The sequence below is a fragment of the Manis javanica genome, chromosome 4 (assembly GCF_040802235.1).
Source record: "Manis javanica isolate MJ-LG chromosome 4, MJ_LKY, whole genome shotgun sequence".
Lineage (NCBI taxonomy): Eukaryota > Metazoa > Chordata > Mammalia > Pholidota > Manidae > Manis > Manis javanica.
The window spans coordinates 100,679,222-100,701,417 of NC_133159.1; the positions used below are offsets into that span (position 1 = coordinate 100,679,222).

At 53.3% G+C, this 22,196-nt stretch overlaps 1 protein-coding gene across 1 annotated transcript; it reads right to left on the reverse strand.

The window, feature by feature from the left end:
• Window positions 1-6,968: 6,968 nt before the first annotated feature.
• Window positions 6,969-14,467, reverse strand: LOC140848951 (uncharacterized). The gene is made up of 2 exons (XM_073234459.1): window positions 10,731-14,467; window positions 6,969-10,539 (listed from the first exon to the last, which is right to left on the reverse strand). Exon 2 carries the CDS (start codon window positions 10,328-10,330, stop codon window positions 8,687-8,689), a length of 1,644 nt encoding a protein of 547 aa, XP_073090560.1. The 5' UTR covers window positions 10,331-10,539; window positions 10,731-14,467; the 3' UTR covers window positions 6,969-8,686.
• Between the last annotated feature and the right edge of the window lie 7,729 nt (window positions 14,468-22,196).

Below are 22,196 nucleotides of genomic sequence, written 5' to 3' on the forward strand. Positions count from 1 at the left end.
TGTCTTTCTCCACCTGGCTTATTTCACTGAGCATAACCCCCTCTCGCTCCATCCGTGTTGTTGCAAATGGCGGTAAGATTTTTCTTCTTTCTCTTTTATGGCTGAATGATGTTCCCTAGTGTGTATGGACCACCTCTCCTTTACCCATTCATCTCCTGGTGGACACGTAGGTTGCTTCCATTTCTTGGCCGTTGTACACAGTGCCGCGATCAACATAGGGGCACATATGTCTCTTTGAAACTGGGCTCCTGCATTCTTAGGGTAAATTCCTAGGAGAGGAATTCCTGGGTCAAATGGTATTTCTGTCTTTCGGCTTTTTGGGGGACCTCCATACTGCTTTCCACGATGGTTGAGCTGACTGACATTCCCACCAGCAGTCTAGGAAGGTTCCCTTTCCTCCACTCCCTCGCCGACATCTGTTGTTGTCTGTCTTTTGGGGTGGAGGCCATCCTAACTGGTGTGAGGTGATATATGCCCCATTGTGGTTTCAGTGTGCATTTCTCTGATGGTTAGTGATGCGGAGCATCTTTTCATGTGCCTGTCGGCCACCTGAAACTGCTTCTGTGGAGAAGTGTCTGTTCAGATCCTCTGCCCATTTTGTAATGGGGAGTCATTTGCTTTTTGTGTGCTGAGGTTCGTGAGCTCTTGATACATATTTTGGATGGCAACGCCTTACCAAATATGTCATCGGTGAATATATTCTCCCATACTGAAGGATGTCTTTTGGGTCTACTGCTGGTGGTCAAACAGAATCTTATACCCCCTACCGTTTCATTCCAAGTCTTGACTAATTTTTTTTTTTCTTTTCCCAGAACACCAACCGGCCGAGAAAACTGGAACGAAGAGGAGAAGCTGTGATGCAGGAACATCTAGCGTAAAGCTGAGAGGTGAGATGGTGCGGAGACTGGTAGGTTGTATCTTTCCATGTGCTGCTTTCAAGGGTCATAGGGAAAAAAGATTGCCAAGGAGATAAAGCCCGGGGTGTTGACGTCACCTGGTATCGGTGGAGCCACGTAGCCACCAGCCATTAATGGGAAGGCTAGCATGCGGCACTGTTGTCTTTCCTGCGGAGTTAGACGTGCGGCGTCCCCCGTTTGCAGTTCAGTCAGAGCCCGTGTGGGACTGTCCTGGCACCGGCCGGGGTGGACCCGAGAGCCGTGCCATTCCTGCTGGGCTGTCGCAGCATCCCTCTCAGAACAGGGCCTCAGCAGAGCTCCTGGTGAGAGAGACAGGGAGAAAGAGAGAGAGAGAGAGAGAGAGAGAGAGAGAGAGAGAGAGAGAGAGAGACAGAGAGAGACAGAGACAGAGACAGAGAGAGACAGAGACGGAATTGCACTCAAGAGACAGGGGCAGTTTTTTTTCTGTAGCTCCGATGAGCACGTATGCTCCTGATGTTTATTTTGAGATCTCTTTCTCAGGAAGATTGATTTGAGTCCAGTTGCCAGGTTCCTTTGAAGGTTCATATTGGTAGGTGGCGCCCTCTAGCTCCCAGAAGCTTTACTCTCTGGAGCTGCTCAGCCCTTGGGGGGATGGCAGGGTTTCACCAGGGGAGTGGTGCCGGTGCCCTCCCCCTGCCGGGAGGAAAGAGGTCTTTCCTGCTCCCCGGCCGCACTGCCCGTCTCCACTGCCAGGGCCAGTTTGCGGAGCACGCAGGGAGAAGCTGCCGTAGGTGGGGGGGGTGGGGGAGGGCGGCCGTTTTGCAGGCCGGTGCCGGCGGGGAGGCAGGCCGTGTATCAGTCGCAGCACGGTAGGGGGCCTCGGAGCTGCGAGGCCAGCCGGGGGACGGAGCGCCCGGAGCTCCTGAATGTTCCCCCGCCTGCCGGGCAGAGTGCACCCGGGCAGTTTGGCGCACCTGTCCTTTCTCCTGAGCGGCAAGCTGTGTGGAAGCATGGCCCCTTTAGCGGCTCTCTCGCTGTTGGGAAGTCTCTCAGACTGCCCGCCTTTCTTTCGTCCCACAGCGGCCGGATGTGGATCCCTGTGTTGTCCCACAAGTGGCCGGCATCGCAAGTCTCTCGAAGTCTTCCGCCTGTCTTCGCTTTCCGACCCCACCGATCCTGCGGAGCGCACCACGTGTACGGTAGGTTCGCGCTCCCAGAGCCCATCTCATCTCCAGGGCTGGGTGTTTGGCAGTCCTAGGCCTCCACCCACCTCCCCGGTTCCGTTTCTCGTCCTCCCCCTCCCCCACCCGCACCCCCCGTGAGCTCGGGTGCGGGAAGGGCTTTGGGGTCCCTCTGGGTCACAGGCTTTTTGGTACGTCACCCTTCTCCTTGAGGTGACAGCCTGCCGCAGCAGCCTCCTGCCCTGCTGCTGCTCTTCCAGGATTTGGTGTAGTTGTTTTACTTCCATATTGTTACCTATGTATGTGGTTCTGGTTTTGGGAGGAGGTTTCCACCTCCCTTCTCACCTGAGCCGCCGTCTTTAGTCCCATTGACCCATCCTTTGGTTTTTTTGTTTTTTTTCAGTTTCACTTGTGTAGGGTACCTTTCCCCCCACCTTCAGCTTGTAGATTGTCTGTGTCCTTGGATCTCAAGTGAGTCTCCTGGAAGGGAGCACGTAGGTGGTCTTGAGTTTTCATCCCTTCCTTTAACCCTGTGCCTTTTGACTGGCGCATTTAACGCCTGTCCTTGTATTCTGACCATTGAGAGCTGTGTCCCTGGTGCACTTCAAATAATTTTTTTTGTTGTTATCATTCATCTACAATTACATGAAGAACATTATGTTTACTGGGCTCCCCCCTTCACCAAGTCCCCCCCGCCCGCCCCCCACAAACCCCGTGACAGTCGCTGTCCGTCAGCGTGTAGTAAGATGCTGTAGAACCACTACTTGTCTTCCCTGTGTTGTACAGCCCTCCCCATGACCCCCCCCCCCAACCCACACATTATACATGCTGATCGTAATGCCCCCTGTCTTTTTCCCTGCCCTTATCCCTCCCTCCCTCCCCACCCACCCTCCCCAGTCCCTTTCTTTCCCTCTGGCAACTGGTAGTCCATTCTCGGGTACTGTGGTTCTGCTGCTGTTTTGTGCCTTCAGGTTTTCTTTGTCGTTATACTCCACCTATGAGCGAAATCATTTGGTACTTGTCTTTCTCCGCCCGGCTTATTTCACTGAGCATGATACCCTGTAGCTCCACCCATGTTGTTGCCAATGGTAGGATTTCTTCTCTCCTTATGGCTGCTTATTGCACTTTTTAAACTGGATTTCGTGCTTGCTTTTTGTCTGTAGTTTCGCTCTGTGCTTTCTTCATTGCTCTCCGGCCGATGAGCAATAGCTTTGTCTTAATCGACGTATATCTGTGTCTATCTCTCTGTCTACCTATCTATCAGTCAATCGAGCAGTCATCTTTCTGTCTGCCCATCTATCCTATGTACAGGACAGTTGACAACATAGCCTATGTCACTTCCCTACATTATGCTTCCAAAAGTCTTGCAAGGTAACTAGGCCACAGAGAGAGCACCGGGTTCACTGAGACACTTGCAGGTCGAGTCAGCCGCGTGTGCTTACAAAACCAGTAAGTGGTGGTGCAGGGACTTCAACCCGTATCTCTGTCCTCTGTCCTCTTTTAGCTCCTTGTCAGATGCTGGCTGAATTCTTCGCCACATCCGTTGACTTAGGTGCTCCCCGAAGACCACAGGCGTCCTTCCTCTGGGCCTGCTGTAGACAGAAGAGTAAACTTGTTGCTTTGCTCACCACCACCGTGTTTGAGGGACATCGGCGTGATCAGCGCTGATAGGAGGAGGGACAGGTGAGAAGGAACACCAGTTCCTAAGACAGGAGCAGTTGGGAGCAAAGAGTGCGTTGTGGAGTGACGTGTTTATTTGAGCGTCCAAACTTCCCTCTTTATCTGGTTATGACTTCTTGACATTCGTGAACAGCATTAAAGCCACCGATGTCCAAAGCCCAGACGCATATTATTACAGCAAGTCAGTTGTTGAGGTGAGAAAAAATGAGAAGGACGTTGCCGTACCACTCAATCTATGGCAGGGCACTGCTGATACCAAACGGAAAGAATTCACGGTGGCTAGGATAGGGCTGTTTTCTACTGACTGCCTCTGGGGACTCAAACAGAAACCCTTTTTTTTTTGTTTGTTTTCTTCTGCTTTTCACTTTCACTTGTGTAGGGTACCTGTCCCCACCCCTTCGGCCTGTCGTGTGTCTGTGTCCTTGGATCTCAAGTGAGTCTCCTGGAAGGGAGCACGGCACGTAGGTGGTCTGGAGTGAAGGATAGCTTTGTTTACTAGTATTATGCCTTCCTATCTGTCTGTCTTCTGTCTCTCTATGATCTATCATGTATCTATCTACTCCCATCTTTGTTATCTATCTAATTAATCTATTGTCTATATGTACGTACATCAGCCTAATCTGTCCATCGTCTGTCCATCTATGTATCTCTTTTCTCACTTTTGTCGACGTGCTGTCCCTGGGTGCACATTCATTCCTCTGTGTCCTCCTTCTCAGTCTCAGTTCCTTGTGTTTGTTAATGTGAGTTAGCTGTGTGTTTGGGTCTTGAGAGGAGTGGCTAGGGGTGGGAACGTCTCCTGGGTAGGTGGCCCGAGTCTGCTGGGTGCGGATGGTGTGGTTGGCGGGCTGGACTCTTGAACCTGGGCGGGTTGGTGCCCTCCGGCTGCTCTGCCCCGGGGCCGGTCCTGCTGGGGCCGGCTGCGTGAGCTACGGGGCGTGTCCGAGGCCCCACGCAGGGAGCACCCTGGCTGGCCTGCGTGGGGGCCGAGGCAGGTGCATGCCCAGTAGTAAGGTCCTTGTGCCTGTGCGCCGATGTCACCTGGGTGGCCCATCTCCAGAGAGCATGCGTGTAGTCACTGGTTAAGGGAACTACCTTTTGGTGACACGCGGGGCTGTTGTGGGCCGGTGGCCCATGGGCTTGCTGAGGCGGCAGGCCAGCTAGCTTGTGGGGGAGACTGCTCCCCTCTGCTGTCAAGGTGGAGGTGGAGTTTCAGTGCGTTTAGGCATTTAGACGTGGGTGAGGTCTGTCTGAGATGGAAAAGTAGCGTCGAGAGCTATGTTTCATGCTCATGTGAAAAGGGTGCTGAGCATAAAGAGTGGGGTGATGGTGGCAGGAATTCTAGGAATGTTCATGTCCCTGCATTTATTTGTTTCCTGTTAAGGGAAGTGATTCTGAAGTAACTTTCTACTCGTGGATGAAGGTGGTGCATAAGGTCATCCCACGTCAGCCTTGGTGAGATGAAGTGAAGTGATGTAGTAGAATTAAAGCCTTGTACACCTCGGCCTGATACATAGGAGAGACACCGCGGGTGCTCTTTGCTGCTCTCCTGTCCTGGCTTATTTAACTAACTTGATGGTTCAGAGTGGTCCCAGCAACATTCCCAGGAAGATCTTTCTAAAATTGCGTAGAAACACTTGGCAAAGATATCCCCAGAGGCTAGTGGGAAATTTTGCTCTTTCTGGTCAGAGTCTGCAAGATGTTTGCCCTCTCCCACGTTCCTTTGTTACTTTTGCGTCTGCTGTGATTGTAGACCGATAGGGGCAGTGGTGTACACACACAGACACACGCACGCGCGCGCGCGCACACGCACACGCACACGGCTGAGACTTCACGGAGACCCCAGTTATCGGAAATTGCAGCCCACGCTTTAAAAAGAGTGTGCATAAGTTGTACTCCTGGTGTTCCCCCCATAGGGAGCGGACTTCAAAGTGCAGAGGTGGATGGGCACAGATACCTATGCAGACACCTAAGCACAAATATCTATGCGTGGGCTCTCTCCATCCATCGTCTAAGTGCGTCTCTGTTTACCTACATATCTGTGTTAGTCTACTCAAGTTGATAAACAGCCTGTCCCTGAGTGGGGGCTTACTCCATACACACTGATTTCTCGCCGTTCTGGAAGCGGAAGTCCAAGACCAAGGCAGGTTCAGTTCCTGGTGAGGTCCCTTCTTCTGGCTTGCATATGGCCGCATCCCTGCTGTGTCCTCACAGGGTTGAGGGAGAAAGCTCTGTCCCCTGTTCCTCTTAATAGCACTGATTGCGTAATGGCCGCTCGACCCACACCCTCATGATATCTTCCGAACCTAATTTCCTCCAAAGGCCCCACCTCCCCATACCATGACAGTGGGGGTTAGGGCTTCAACCGTGCCTCAGTTCAAACATGGATGTGTGTGTGTGTGTGTGTGTGTGTGGGTGTGGGTGTGGGTGTGGGTGTGGGTGTGGGTGTGTGGTGGCGGGGGTTTAGGAGAAGGGGGAGATGGTGAGGTAACGGCCCAAAAATTCAGTCCATAACTCTGTATATATATATATATATATATATATATATATATATATATATATATACATACATATATAATATATATTGTCTATCTAATCTATCAATATCTATCACCAATCTGTCTAATCTAACCTACCTATATCATCTATCCTATCTAGTCTGTCTATTATCTGTCATCTATATATATCTTATCTATCTATCGTCTCTGTCAATCTATTCATCTAATCTGTGAATATCTATCATCTGTCTAATCTATCTATATCTGTCTAATCTACCATCTATCACCTGTCATCTGTCATCTACCTATCATCTTTTTGTCTACCCATCTATCCTTATGTACAGAACAGTTAACCCAAAATGGCTATCTAACAATCTATCTATCTATCTATCTATCTATCTATCTATCTATCTATCTATCTATATCTATCTATCTATGTATCTATCTATCTGTCTGTCTGTCTGTCTATCTATCTGCCTATCTGCCTGCCTGCCTATCTATCTATCTATCTATCTATCTATCTATCTATCTATCTATCTATCTATATCTATCTATTCTATTCTATCTATACCTATCATCTATCCTATCTAATCTATCATCTATCTGTATGTCTGTCTGTCTGTCTATCTGCCTATCTGCCTGCCTGCCTGCCTATCTATCTATCTATCTATCTATCATCTATCTATCTATCTATCTATCTATCTATCTATCTATCTATCTATCTAATCTATCTATTCTATTCTATCTATACCTATCATCTATCCTATCTAATCTATCATCTATCTGTATGTCTGTCTGTCTGTCTATGTATCTATCTATCTATCATCATCTTTTTGTCTTCCCATCTATCTTTATGAACAGTTATCAAGATGGCTTATATGTCACTTACCTACTTATGTTTCCAAAAACTTGCAAGGTAACTAGGCCGTAGAGACAGCACTGGGTTCATTGAGACATTTGCACGTCGAGTCAACAGCGTGTGATTGTGAAACTAGTAAATGGTGGTGCAGGGACTTCAACCTATATCTCTGTCCCCGGTCCTCTTTTCCCTCCTTGCTGACTGTATTCTAGCCGCATTTGTTGACTGACTGCTCCCTGAAGAGCACAAGTATACTTCCTCTTGGCTTTTTCAGTAGTTTATCCCATTGTATGGAATGCTTTCCCCTCAGACACCTGGTTCAGTCACCTCCTTCTAGACTGTTCAAGTCCCACCTCCCTGGTGAGGCTTCCCCTGTCCACTGTTTATTTTGAAAGCCCTGCTTTTCTCTGCCTATAATCGCAGGCCTCCATATCCTGCTTTTTATTCTTCGTAGTGTCTGTTACCGGCTAAGCTACCGGAAGACTTACAGGTGTCGATCGTCTCTTTCCTCCCCTCCAACTAGGATGTGGTCTCCACAAGTTAGGAATTCTGCGTGTATTAAGTCTGGTGGAGACCCTGCAGACTCTAGGGTCAGCGAGAAGCGGGCACAGTTGTAACTCAACGTGGTTCGACATTTTAGCAGTTTAGGTTAGAGTCAGGCCAGCCAGTCATTAAAGAGAGGACCTTTTCTGGTATTACTAAGCTACTTGATACATTCTAAGCAAGCTTGAATTTTCAATAATCATGCAGCAGGCAGAAGCAGTTCCTTCTGTCGTTCCTCCAGCCTCGAGGACCTGGATGCCCAATGCGTTCTCTCGTGGGGAAGTGGGAGTGCGTGAGGATGATCGGCCAAAGTCTCAGTTACACGAGGCACACACATACAGAACTAAACATGTTTAAAAGCCAAAATGATAAGAGTGGTTTCCTGTGCCACCGCAGGGATTCCCCAGCCTGCGGTGAGCTCAGAGCAGTGGGAGAGGAGAGGAGAGGAGAGGAGAGGGAAGGGGCCGCATAATAAGCCAACCCGGCCTCCTTCCCCCGGACTTGCCTCCCCCTGGGTTGTCATCCATTAAACGCTCGGCACGCAGACCTCGCGGTGAGCACGCACGCGCAGTCAGAAAACGCGGCGACTTCCACATCCCAGTCACTGGGGCATGGAACACGTTGCATAGTTAAGTGTGGCTCAGAACACTATCACTCATGTATGTGTGTTCTTCCTCTGTCGCCGAGTCAAAAGAGTAAACAGAGCAGAGGCGTACTAGCAAAAACAGGGTTTAGTGTGAACATACAATATACACACATGCTCTGGGAAGGATTGCGTTACATGGATAGGAGGATGTGAAGCCCCTATAAACGGACATAGGCCTTGCCTGGAGCCGGGGGAGCCCTGTGGGTGCCGTTGGCGAGGGCTGTGGCACGTCCACCGGGTCGGAGTCCGAGTTAGGGCTAGGGCCGAGGCCGTGGGCTGTGCCTCCCACGGCATCGTTTGGGGCCAGGGAAGACCGGACGATGACCGCCAGCGCGGTGGGCGTCTGAGGTGAGCAGGAGGCCCACGGTGGTGCCGCCCACGGCCTCGTGGGGGGCCCGGGGGGACTAGTATGTGCCTTTCCCGAGGGCGGCGGCGTGCCCGTCGGGTCCCAGCCCGACCTCCGGGTAGGGCCGAGGCCGTCGCCTGTGCCTCCCACGGCATCGTGTGGGGCCGGGGGAGGCAGGACGACGACCTCCCGCGCGGTCGGCGTCCGAGGTGCGCGGGAGGCCGGCGGTGCTGCTGCCCTCGGCCTTCTCTGGGCCCGGCCGGCAGTGGTAGCTGTCTCTCCCGAGGGCGGCGGCGTGCCCGTCGGGTCCCAGCCCGACCTCCGGGTAGGGCCGAGGCCGTCGCCTGTGCCTCCCACGGCATCGTGTGGGGCCGGGGGAGGCAGGACGGTGGTGGCCGCCCGCGCGGTGGGCGTCCGAGGGGCGCGGGAGGCCGGCGGTGGTGCTGCCCACGGCCTCGAGTGGGGCTGCGGGGGACCGGAGGGTGACGGCCAGCCAGGGTGGTGTCGTGTCCATCGCCTCCTCTTCATCGTCATCGGCGGCCTTCGGGGTGGCAGTGGTGGTACCCACGGCCTTATGTGGGCCCTGGGGCCAGATGTAGGTGTCTTTCCCGAGGGCGGTGGCGTGCCCGTCGGGTCCTATCCCCACCTCCGGGTAGGGCCGATGCCGTCGCCTGTGCCTCCCACGGCATCGTGTGGGGCCGGGGGAGGCAGGACGACGACCGCCCGCGCGGTCGGCATCCGAGGTGCGCGGGAGGCCGGCGGTGCAGCTGCCCTCGGCCTTGTCTGGGCCCGGCCGGCAGTGGTAGCTGTCTCTCCCGAGGGCGGTGGCGTGCCCGTCGGCTCTTCGTCCGACCTCCGGGTAGGGCCGAGGCCGTCGTCTGCGCCTGCCGCGGCATCGAGTGGGGCCGGGGGAGGCAGGAGGGTGACCGCCCGCGCGTTGAGTTTCTGAGGTGCACGGGAGGCCGACGGTGGTGCTGCCCACGGCCTTGTCTGGGTCCGGGGGGCAGCAGTTGTAGCTGTCTGTGCCGGGGGCGGTGGCGTGCCCGTCGGGTCCCAGCCCGACCTCCGGGTACGGCCGAGGCCGTCGCCTGTGCCTCCCCCGGCATCGTGTGGGGCCGGGGGAGGCAGGACGTCGACCGCCCTCGCGGTGGGCGTCCGAGGCGCGCGGCAGGCCGGCGGTGGTGCTGCCCACGTCCTTCTCTGGGCCCCGGGGGCAGTTGTAGCTGTCTCTCCCGAGGGCGGCGGCGTGCCCGTCGGGTCCCAGCCCGACCTCCGGGTAGGGCCGAGGCCGTCGCCTGTGCCTCCCACGGCATCGAGTGGGGCCGGGGGAGGCAGGACGTCGACCGCCCTCGCGGTGGGCGTCCGAGGCGCGCGGCAGGCCGGCGGTGGTGCGTCCCACGGCCTCGTCTGGGCCCCGGGGGCGGTTGTAGCTGTCTCTCCCGAGGGCGGTGGCGTGCCCGTCGGGTCCCCGTCCGACCTCCGGGTAGGGCCGAGGCCGTCGTCTGTGCCTCCCACGGCATCGTGTGAGGCCCGGGGAGACCGGACGGTGACCGCCCGCGCGGTGGACGTCCGAGGTGCGCGGGAGGCGGGCGGTGGTGGTTCTGCCCACGGCCCTGTGTGCGGCCGGGGGTGCCCGGGAGACGACGGCCAGCGACGGTGGCGTCCTGTCCACCGGCTCGCCTCGAGCATCAGAGGCCGCCATCGGGCCGGCGCTTGTGCCGCCCACGGCCTTGTGTGGTGGCTGACTCTGGATGGCGGTTTTGCAGAGGCAGGACACCTTGAGGCGGGCTGGTAGTGGTGCCCGTGTGCCCTGCCGAGGTGGAGCTCGTCTGGGTGGTCTCTCTCCAGCCGCCTGCTGGGAGCCTAGGCTGGTCCAGAGGCCCAGGACTGCTCCCCGGGGAAGTGGGAACTCTGCTGGGAGAAGTGGGAAAGGACAGCTGCTAAGGGCACGGGATCCCGGTGGAACAGCCTGTGACCAGGGCAGCGGGCAGGTGCGGGCTGCTCCCTGGCAGGAGGGGAGGGGGCAGCGTCCCGGGGACGGGGAGGACCGGCGGGCGAGGAAAGTGGGGCTGGGGAGGCGGCGGGCGCGGTGGGGCACGAACCTTAGGAAGGAGAAAACTGTCCACACGGAAAAATGGGTTGTGGTGTGCGCCAAACGGTCCGAGGAAAGGGTCTGAAGCTAGGGAGAGGGTCTCCTTTGCCGCTAACTCCTTCTCAGGCCAAGCACGCACTGAGCTGCCCAGCTAGGGCGAGCCTGCTACGTGTGTCAGCCAGGGGACGCATCACAAAGCGGCCTGGGCCACTGTGACGTCAGCCAGGGGCCGGGTCACCAAGCCCCCACTGCCTTGAGCACACCGGCCCCGCCCAGAGAGGACCCTGGGCCAGGGCCAAGGCCACGGCGCGGCCCCCAGGCCAACCCCAGTCGAATCCCTAGCCCCCGGGACTGCCCGCTGAGGGCCGTGCGGGTGTGTTTGGACCAACGAGGCCACCGTGCAGACCGTCGAGGGCTGCAGTGCCCGCGTCTGTCAGAGCTCAGCCCGCCCGGGTGCCGGCTCTGCATGGGTGCGGCGGGCGGCCAGTGCCGTGCCCCCTCCCCCACCCCACCCCGCGGTCCCGGAGGCCGGGGCCTGCTCACAGCCCGGCGCGGAGCCACCCAGAGGCCGCCCAGGGCACGGCCCGCCCTTGGCCATGGCCAGCCAGGCGGCTGACTTCTGAGGGGAGGGCGCAGACCCCGTGACTTGCCTTCCTAGCTAGCGGGCAGGTTCTTTCTTTGCTTCTCACGGGAAGCGTAGGCCAGGGACCACCAGGTCTCAGCAGAGCCACATCCCGCATTCTGACTGGGCCTGGCCACCCCGATTTTCTCTCTGGTCTAGTTTTGGGGGCCTGTGTCTCGTACGTGAATAACACAACACAGTAAACCGGGAAACACTTTTTGTTTTTAAAGGCATCTCCTTTAGACTTCTTCGTCTCGACGGTGTCGCCGTGCTTGCCCGTCAGCCAGGCTGGAAGCTTGCGGGGCCACCTTGCCTCCTCCCAGCAGTCAGCCTGTCCATTCCCGATCCTGACAGTTCATCCTTTATGTTACGTGTCCCATGTCTAGTAACCCTGCTTCTGGTTTCTCGGGTCTTTCCTGGTGGACCTAGGCCCTGCCTGCTCACTGTTTTTCTGTGGAAGCACTGACACTGTTAGTTACGGAATAAAATGTGAAATTCTCCAGCCCCAACTCACGGCCTGGCCTTAACTTTGTCTACATGTCCATCCCTGTGAGCCCAGCTCCCTGCTCCTTGAAAAGACCCTGTCTCGTGCCTTCTCGTCTCTTTGAATTATTTCCTCTGGGGGTTCCCACCTCTTACCTCTGGTTTTTAAGACACTTCACCCCAGCAGAAGAACATGGATCGTTGAAGACCCAGCTCTCTAGTCACCTCCTCTTGGAGGCTTCCTTCCCGTGCACTCTCACTTAGGCGTGCCCTCTTCTCCCTGCTCCGTCCGTACTTGGCGAGAACCTCCCATATCAGGTCTGAGTGTGTAAGCTCGTGCACATCACCCTTCAGGTAACGGGATCTGTTGAACAGCGGTGACACAGTGAATGGCTGGACTCGGCTTCAGAGCTCAGCTGCCCGTTCAGTGGTACCTGGTGCCGCCCGCTCCTTCGCCAACCATGTGTTATGTTCCAAACCGTGCGGAATATAAATGCGGGCGAGATGCCGCCGCCGACCCCTCGGTCCCCGCCGTGTATACCCCCGGGTGCTTAGGGAGAGGCCCGGCGAGCCGAGCCCCACAGTCTTAACCTTTAACAGCGATGAGCGCAGAGCGTGTGTGGGGGGCAGGCCCCAGATGCTGCTGCTGCTGCTGCTGCCGCTGCCGCCGTCGTGATGACTCCTCCCTCTGGCCCCGTGGGGTCGGGTTCCAGATCTCTTCTTGTTCTCTGCCTGTGCTTTTTCCATAGTGGTGTAGTTTTGTTGTATGGGGGCGGCGTCTTTCGTGTCTCTGAAGGAATTAAGTATGGGTCTCAGAAGTCTCTTTTCTCTTGCCTTCATTGTGTCAGTTTTCATTGTACTGTACCGTCTTTTATTTCTGTGTCTTTGGGTTTTCTCCCGCTGCTACTGCTTTTCCTCTGAGATCTGAGAGGACCTGTACCACAGGCCTGTTGTAGACAGAAGAGGAAACTTGGTGCTTTGCTCATACCACCATGTTTGAGGGACATCGGCGTGATCACCGCTGATAGGACGAGGGACAAGTAGAAAGGAACACCCAAGTTCTAGACAGGAGCAGTTGGGAGCAAAGAGTGTGTTGTGGAGTGACGTGTTTATTTGAGCGTCCAAACTTCCCTCTGTATCTGGTTATGACTTCTTGACATTCGTGAACATCGTAAAACCCACTGATTTCAAAAGCCCAGACGCATATTATCACGGCAATTCGGTTGTTGAGGTGAGAAAAAATGAGGAAGGCCTCGCTGTACCACTGAATCTATGACTGGGCCCTGTCAAAACCAAACAGAAAGAATCCATGGTGGCCGGAAGGCCTATTTTCTACTGACTGTCTCTCTGGGGACTTAGAATCTTTTCTCTCTCTCTCTCTCTCTCTCTCTCTCTCTCTCTCTCTCTCTCTCTCTCTCTCTCTCTCTCTGTATGTGTGTGTGTGGTGTGGTGTCAGTAATGGACAATTACATGAGCAACACACTGTGGCTACTAGACTCCCCCTCTCCCCTGCTCCCACCCCCATTATCAGGTCCGCTCCCCAGGCCCCATTACAGTCGCTGTCCATCAGTGTACTAAGATGCTCTAGAATCACTACTTGTCTTCTGTGTGCTATACTGCCTTCGCCGTGGCCCCCCACCCCCTACATTACGTGTGCGGACTGTAATGCCCCTTTTCCCCCCTTATCCCTCCCTCCCCTCCCACCCATCCTCCCAGGTCCCTTTCCCTTTGGCAACTGTTAGTCCATTCTTGGGTCCTGTGAGTCTGCTGCTGTCTTGTTCCTTCCGTTTTTGCTTTGTTCTCATACTCCACAGAGGAGCGAAATCCTTCGATACCTGTCTTTCTCCACCTGGCTTATTTCACTGAGCATAACCCCCTCTCGCTCCATCCGTGTTGTTGCAAATGGCGGTAAGATTTTTCTTCTTTCTCTTTTATGGCTGAATGATGTTCCCTAGTGTGTATGGACCACCTCTCCTTTACCCATTCATCTCCTGGTGGACACGTAGGTTGCTTCCATTTCTTGGCCGTTGTACACAGTGCCGCGATCAACATAGGGGCACATATGTCTCTTTGAAACTGGGCTCCTGCATTCTTAGGGTAAATTCCTAGGAGAGGAATTCCTGGGTCAAATGGTATTTCTGTCTTTCGGCTTTTTGGGGGACCTCCATACTGCTTTCCACGATGGTTGAGCTGACTGACATTCCCACCAGCAGTCTAGGAAGGTTCCCTTTCCTCCACTCCCTCGCCGACATCTGTTGTTGTCTGTCTTTTGGGGTGGAGGCCATCCTAACTGGTGTGAGGTGATATATGCCCCATTGTGGTTTCAGTGTGCATTTCTCTGATGGTTAGTGATGCGGAGCATCTTTTCATGTGCCTGTCGGCCACCTGAAACTGCTTCTGTGGAGAAGTGTCTGTTCAGATCCTCTGCCCATTTTGTAATGGGGAGTCATTTGCTTTTTGTGTGCTGAGGTTCGTGAGCTCTTGATACATATTTTGGATGGCAACGCCTTACCAAATATGTCATCGGTGAATATATTCTCCCATACTGAAGGATGTCTTTTGGGTCTACTGCTGGTGGTCAAACAGAATCTTATACCCCCTACCGTTTCATTCCAAGTCTTGACTAATTTTTTTTTTTCTTTTCCCAGAACACCAACCGGCCGAGAAAACTGGAACGAAGAGGAGAAGCTGTGATGCAGGAACATCTAGCGTAAAGCTGAGAGGTGAGATGGTGCGGAGACTGGTAGGTTGTATCTTTCCATGTGCTGCTTTCAAGGGTCATAGGGAAAAAAGATTGCCAAGGAGATAAAGCCCGGGGTGTTGACGTCACCTGGTATCGGTGGAGCCACGTAGCCACCAGCCATTAATGGGAAGGCTAGCATGCGGCACTGTTGTCTTTCCTGCGGAGTTAGACGTGCGGCGTCCCCCGTTTGCAGTTCAGTCAGAGCCCGTGTGGGACTGTCCTGGCACCGGCCGGGGTGGACCCGAGAGCCGTGCCATTCCTGCTGGGCTGTCGCAGCATCCCTCTCAGAACAGGGCCTCAGCAGAGCTCCTGGTGAGAGAGACAGGGAGAAAGAGAGAGAGAGAGAGAGAGAGAGAGAGAGAGAGAGACAGAGAGAGAGAGACAGAGAGAGAGAGACAGAGAGAGACAGAGACAGAGACAGAGAGAGACAGAGACGGAATTGCACTCAAGAGACAGGGGCAGTTTTTTTTCTGTAGCTCCGATGAGCACGTATGCTCCTGATGTTTATTTTGAGATCTCTTTCTCAGGAAGATTGATTTGAGTCCAGTTGCCAGGTTCCTTTGAAGGTTCATATTGGTAGGTGGCGCCCTCTAGCTCCCAGAAGCTTTACTCTCTGGAGCTGCTCAGCCCTTGGGGGGATGGCAGGGTTTCACCAGGGGAGTGGTGCCGGTGCCCTCCCCCTGCCGGGAGGAAAGAGGTCTTTCCTGCTCCCCGGCCGCACTGCCCGTCTCCACTGCCAGGGCCAGTTTGCGGAGCACGCAGGGAGAAGCTGCCGTAGGTGGGGGGGTGGGGGAGGGCGGCCGTTTTGCAGGCCGGTGCCGGCGGGGAGGCAGGCCGTGTATCAGTCGCAGCACGGTAGGGGGCCTCGGAGCTGCGAGGCCAGCCGGGGGACGGAGCGCCCGGAGCTCCTGAATGTTCCCCCGCCTGCCGGGCAGAGTGCACCCGGGCAGTTTGGCGCACCTGTCCTTTCTCCTGAGCGGCAAGCTGTGTGGAAGCATGGCCCCTTTAGCGGCTCTCTCGCTGTTGGGAAGTCTCTCAGACTGCCCGCCTTTCTTTCGTCCCACAGCGGCCGGATGTGGATCCCTGTGTTGTCCCACAAGTGGCCGGCATCGCAAGTCTCTCGAAGTCTTCCGCCTGTCTTCGCTTTCCGACCCCACCGATCCTGCGGAGCGCACCACGTGTACGGTAGGTTCGCGCTCCCAGAGCCCATCTCATCTCCAGGGCTGGGTGTTTGGCAGTCCTAGGCCTCCACCCACCTCCCCGGTTCCGTTTCTCGTCCTCCCCCTCCCCCACCCGCACCCCCCGTGAGCTCGGGTGCGGGAAGGGCTTTGGGGTCCCTCTGGGTCACAGGCTTTTTGGTACGTCACCCTTCTCCTTGAGGTGACAGCCTGCCGCAGCAGCCTCCTGCCCTGCTGCTGCTCTTCCAGGATTTGGTGTAGTTGTTTTACTTCCATATTGTTACCTATGTATGTGGTTCTGGTTTTGGGAGGAGGTTTCCACCTCCCTTCTCACCTGAGCCGCCGTCTTTAGTCCCATTGACCCATCCTTTGGTTTTTTTGTTTTTTTTCAGTTTCACTTGTGTAGGGTACCTTTCCCCCCACCTTCAGCTTGTAGATTGTCTGTGTCCTTGGATCTCAAGTGAGTCTCCTGGAAGGGAGCACGTAGGTGGTCTTGAGTTTTCATCCCTTCCTTTAACCCTGTGCCTTTTGACTGGCGCATTTAACGCCTGTCCTTGTATTCTGACCATTGAGAGCTGTGTCCCTGGTGCACTTCAAATAATTTTTTTTGTTGTTATCATTCATCTACAATTACATGAAGAACATTATGTTTACTGGGCTCCCCCCTTCACCAAGTCCCCCCCGCCCGCCCCCCACAAACCCCGTGACAGTCGCTGTCCGTCAGCGTGTAGTAAGATGCTGTAGAACCACTACTTGTCTTCCCTGTGTTGTACAGCCCTCCCCATGACCCCCCCCCCCACCCCACACATTATACATGCTGATCGTAATGCCCCCTGTCTTTTTCCCTGCCCTTATCCCTCCCTCCCTCCCCACCCACCCTCCCCAGTCCCTTTCTTTCCCTCTGGCAACTGGTAGTCCATTCTCGGGTACTGTGGTTCTGCTGCTGTTTTGTGCCTTCAGGTTTTCTTTGTCGTTATACTCCACCTATGAGCGAAATCATTTGGTACTTGTCTTTCTCCGCCCGGCTTATTTCACTGAGCATGATACCCTGTAGCTCCACCCATGTTGTTGCCAATGGTAGGATTTCTTCTCTCCTTATGGCTGCTTATTGCACTTTTTAAACTGGATTTCGTGCTTGCTTTTTGTCTGTAGTTTCGCTCTGTGCTTTCTTCATTGCTCTCCGGCCGATGAGCAATAGCTTTGTCTTAATCGACGTATATCTGTGTCTATCTCTCTGTCTACCTATCTATCAGTCAATCGAGCAGTCATCTTTCTGTCTGCCCATCTATCCTATGTACAGGACAGTTGACAACATAGCCTATGTCACTTCCCTACATTATGCTTCCAAAAGTCTTGCAAGGTAACTAGGCCACAGAGAGAGCACCGGGTTCACTGAGACACTTGCAGGTCGAGTCAGCCGCGTGTGCTTACAAAACCAGTAAGTGGTGGTGCAGGGACTTCAACCCGTATCTCTGTCCTCTGTCCTCTTTTAGCTCCTTGTCAGATGCTGGCTGAATTCTTCGCCACATCCGTTGACTTAGGTGCTCCCCGAAGACCACAGGCGTCCTTCCTCTGGGCCTGCTGTAGACAGAAGAGTAAACTTGTTGCTTTGCTCACCACCACCGTGTTTGAGGGACATCGGCGTGATCAGCGCTGATAGGAGGAGGGACAGGTGAGAAGGAACACCAGTTCCTAAGACAGGAGCAGTTGGGAGCAAAGAGTGCGTTGTGGAGTGACGTGTTTATTTGAGCGTCCAAACTTCCCTCTTTATCTGGTTATGACTTCTTGACATTCGTGAACAGCATTAAAGCCACCGATGTCCAAAGCCCAGACGCATATTATTACAGCAAGTCAGTTGTTGAGGTGAGAAAAAATGAGAAGGACGTTGCCGTACCACTCAATCTATGGCAGGGCACTGCTGATACCAAACGGAAAGAATTCACGGTGGCTAGGATAGGGCTGTTTTCTACTGACTGCCTCTGGGGACTCAAACAGAAACCCTTTTTTTTTTGTTTGTTTTCTTCTGCTTTTCACTTTCACTTGTGTAGGGTACCTGTCCCCACCCCTTCGGCCTGTCGTGTGTCTGTGTCCTTGGATCTCAAGTGAGTCTCCTGGAAGGGAGCACGGCACGTAGGTGGTCTGGAGTGAAGGATAGCTTTGTTTACTAGTATTATGCCTTCCTATCTGTCTGTCTTCTGTCTCTCTATGATCTATCATGTATCTATCTACTCCCATCTTTGTTATCTATCTAATTAATCTATTGTCTATATGTACGTACATCAGCCTAATCTGTCCATCGTCTGTCCATCTATGTATCTCTTTTCTCACTTTTGTCGACGTGCTGTCCCTGGGTGCACATTCATTCCTCTGTGTCCTCCTTCTCAGTCTCAGTTCCTTGTGTTTGTTAATGTGAGTTAGCTGTGTGTTTGGGTCTTGAGAGGAGTGGCTAGGGGTGGGAACGTCTCCTGGGTAGGTGGCCCGAGTCTGCTGGGTGCGGATGGTGTGGTTGGCGGGCTGGACTCTTGAACCTGGGCGGGTTGGTGCCCTCCGGCTGCTCTGCCCCGGGGCCGGTCCTGCTGGGGCCGGCTGCGTGAGCTACGGGGCGTGTCCGAGGCCCCACGCAGGGAGCACCCTGGCTGGCCTGCGTGGGGGCCGAGGCAGGTGCATGCCCAGTAGTAAGGTCCTTGTGCCTGTGCGCCGATGTCACCTGGGTGGCCCATCTCCAGAGAGCATGCGTGTAGTCACTGGTTAAGGGAACTACCTTTTGGTGACACGCGGGGCTGTTGTGGGCCGGTGGCCCATGGGCTTGCTGAGGCGGCAGGCCAGCTAGCTTGTGGGGGAGACTGCTCCCCTCTGCTGTCAAGGTGGAGGTGGAGTTTCAGTGCGTTTAGGCATTTAGACGTGGGTGAGGTCTGTCTGAGATGGAAAAGTAGCGTCGAGAGCTATGTTTCATGCTCATGTGAAAAGGGTGCTGAGCATAAAGAGTGGGGTGATGGTGGCAGGAATTCTAGGAATGTTCATGTCCCTGCATTTATTTGTTTCCTGTTAAGGGAAGTGATTCTGAAGTAACTTTCTACTCGTGGATGAAGGTGGTGCATAAGGTCATCCCACGTCAGCCTTGGTGAGATGAAGTGAAGTGATGTAGTAGAATTAAAGCCTTGTACACCTCGGCCTGATACATAGGAGAGACACCGCGGGTGCTCTTTGCTGCTCTCCTGTCCTGGCTTATTTAACTAACTTGATGGTTCAGAGTGGTCCCAGCAACATTCCCAGGAAGATCTTTCTAAAATTGCGTAGAAACACTTGGCAAAGATATCCCCAGAGGCTAGTGGGAAATTTTGCTCTTTCTGGTCAGAGTCTGCAAGATGTTTGCCCTCTCCCACGTTCCTTTGTTACTTTTGCGTCTGCTGTGATTGTAGACCGATAGGGGCAGTGGTGTACACACACAGACACACGCACGCGCGCGCGCGCACACGCACACGCACACGGCTGAGACTTCACGGAGACCCCAGTTATCGGAAATTGCAGCCCACGCTTTAAAAAGAGTGTGCATAAGTTGTACTCCTGGTGTTCCCCCCATAGGGAGCGGACTTCAAAGTGCAGAGGTGGATGGGCACAGATACCTATGCAGACACCTAAGCACAAATATCTATGCGTGGGCTCTCTCCATCCATCGTCTAAGTGCGTCTCTGTTTACCTACATATCTGTGTTAGTCTACTCAAGTTGATAAACAGCCTGTCCCTGAGTGGGGGCTTACTCCATACACACTGATTTCTCGCCGTTCTGGAAGCGGAAGTCCAAGACCAAGGCAGGTTCAGTTCCTGGTGAGGTCCCTTCTTCTGGCTTGCATATGGCCGCATCCCTGCTGTGTCCTCACAGGGTTGAGGGAGAAAGCTCTGTCCCCTGTTCCTCTTAATAGCACTGATTGCGTAATGGCCACTCGACCCACACCCTCATGATATCTTCCGAACCTAATTTCCTCCAAAGGCCCCACCTCCCCATACCATGACAGTGGGGGTTAGGGCTTCAACCGTGCCTCAGTTCAAACATGGATGTGTGTGTGTGTGTGTGTGTGTGTGGGTGTGGGTGTGGGTGTGGGTGTGGGTGTGGGTGTGTGGTGGCGGGGGTTTAGGAGAAGGGGGAGATGGTGAGGTAACGGCCCAAAAATTCAGTCCATAACTCTGTATATATATATATATATATATATATATATATATATATATATATATATATATATACATACATACATATATAATATATATTGTCTATCTAATCTATCAATATCTATCACCAATCTGTCTAATCTAACCTACCTATATCATCTATCCTATCTAGTCTGTCTATTATCTGTCATCTATATATATCTTATCTATCTATCGTCTCTGTCAATCTATTCATCTAATCTGTGAATATCTATCATCTGTCTAATCTATCTATATCTGTCTAATCTACCATCTATCACCTGTCATCTGTCATCTACCTATCATCTTTTTGTCTACCCATCTATCCTTATGTACAGAACAGTTAACCCAAAATGGCTATCTAACAATCTATCTATCTATCTATCTATCTATCTATCTATCTATCTATATCTATCTATCTATGTATCTATCTATCTGTCTGTCTGTCTGTCTATCTATCTGCCTATCTGCCTGCCTGCCTATCTATCTATCTATCTATCTATCTATCTATCTATCTATCTATCTATCTATCTATATCTATCTATTCTATTCTATCTATACCTATCATCTATCCTATCTAATCTATCATCTATCTGTATGTCTGTCTGTCTGTCTATCTGCCTATCTGCCTGCCTGCCTGCCTATCTATCTATCTATCTATCTATCTATCTATCTATCTATCTATCTATCTATCTATCTATCTATCTAATCTATCTATATCTATCTATTCTATTCTATCTATACCTATCATCTATCCTATCTAATCTATCATCTATCTGTATGTCTGTCTGTCTGTCTATGTATCTATCTATCTATCATCATCTTTTTGTCTTCCCATCTATCTTTATGAACAGTTATCAAGATGGCTTATATGTCACTTACCTACTTATGTTTCCAAAAACTTGCAAGGTAACTAGGCCGTAGAGACAGCACTGGGTTCATTGAGACATTTGCACGTCGAGTCAACAGCGTGTGATTGTGAAACTAGTAAATGGTGGTGCAGGGACTTCAACCTATATCTCTGTCCCCGGTCCTCTTTTCCCTCCTTGCTGACTGTATTCTAGCCGCATTTGTTGACTGACTGCTCCCTGAAGAGCACAAGTATACTTCCTCTTGGCTTTTTCAGTAGTTTATCCCATTGTATGGAATGCTTTCCCCTCAGACACCTGGTTCAGTCACCTCCTTCTAGACTGTTCAAGTCCCACCTCCCTGGTGAGGCTTCCCCTGTCCACTGTTTATTTTGAAAGCCCTGCTTTTCTCTGCCTATAATCGCAGGCCTCCATATCCTGCTTTTTATTCTTCGTAGTGTCTGTTACCGGCTAAGCTACCGGAAGACTTACAGGTGTCGATCGTCTCTTTCCTCCCCTCCAACTAGGATGTGGTCTCCACAAGTTAGGAATTCTGCGTGTATTAAGTCTGGTGGAGACCCTGCAGACTCTAGGGTCAGCGAGAAGCGGGCACAGTTGTAACTCAACGTGGTTCGACATTTTAGCAGTTTAGGTTAGAGTCAGGCCAGCCAGTCATTAAAGAGAGGACCTTTTCTGGTATTACTAAGCTACTTGATACATTCTAAGCAAGCTTGAATTTTCAATAATCATGCAGCAGGCAGAAGCAGTTCCTTCTGTCGTTCCTCCAGCCTCGAGGACCTGGATGCCCAATGCGTTCTCTCGTGGGGAAGTGGGAGTGCGTGAGGATGATCGGCCAAAGTCTCAGTTACACGAGGCACACACATACAGAACTAAACATGTTTAAAAGCCAAAATGATAAGAGTGGTTTCCTGTGCCACCGCAGGGATTCCCCAGCCTGCGGTGAGCTCAGAGCAGTGGGAGAGGAGAGGAGAGGAGAGGAGAGGGAAGGGGCCGCATAATAAGCCAACCCGGCCTCCTTCCCCCGGACTTGCCTCCCCCTGGGTTGTCATCCATTAAACGCTCGGCACGCAGACCTCGCGGTGAGCACGCACGCGCAGTCAGAAAACGCGGCGACTTCCACATCCCAGTCACTGGGGCATGGAACACGTTGCATAGTTAAGTGTGGCTCAGAACACTATCACTCATGTATGTGTGTTCTTCCTCTGTCGCCGAGTCAAAAGAGTAAACAGAGCAGAGGCGTACTAGCAAAAACAGGGTTTAGTGTGAACATACAATATACACACATGCTCTGGGAAGGATTGCGTTACATGGATAGGAGGATGTGAAGCCCCTATAAACGGACATAGGCCTTGCCTGGAGCCGGGGGAGCCCTGTGGGTGCCGTTGGCGAGGGCTGTGGC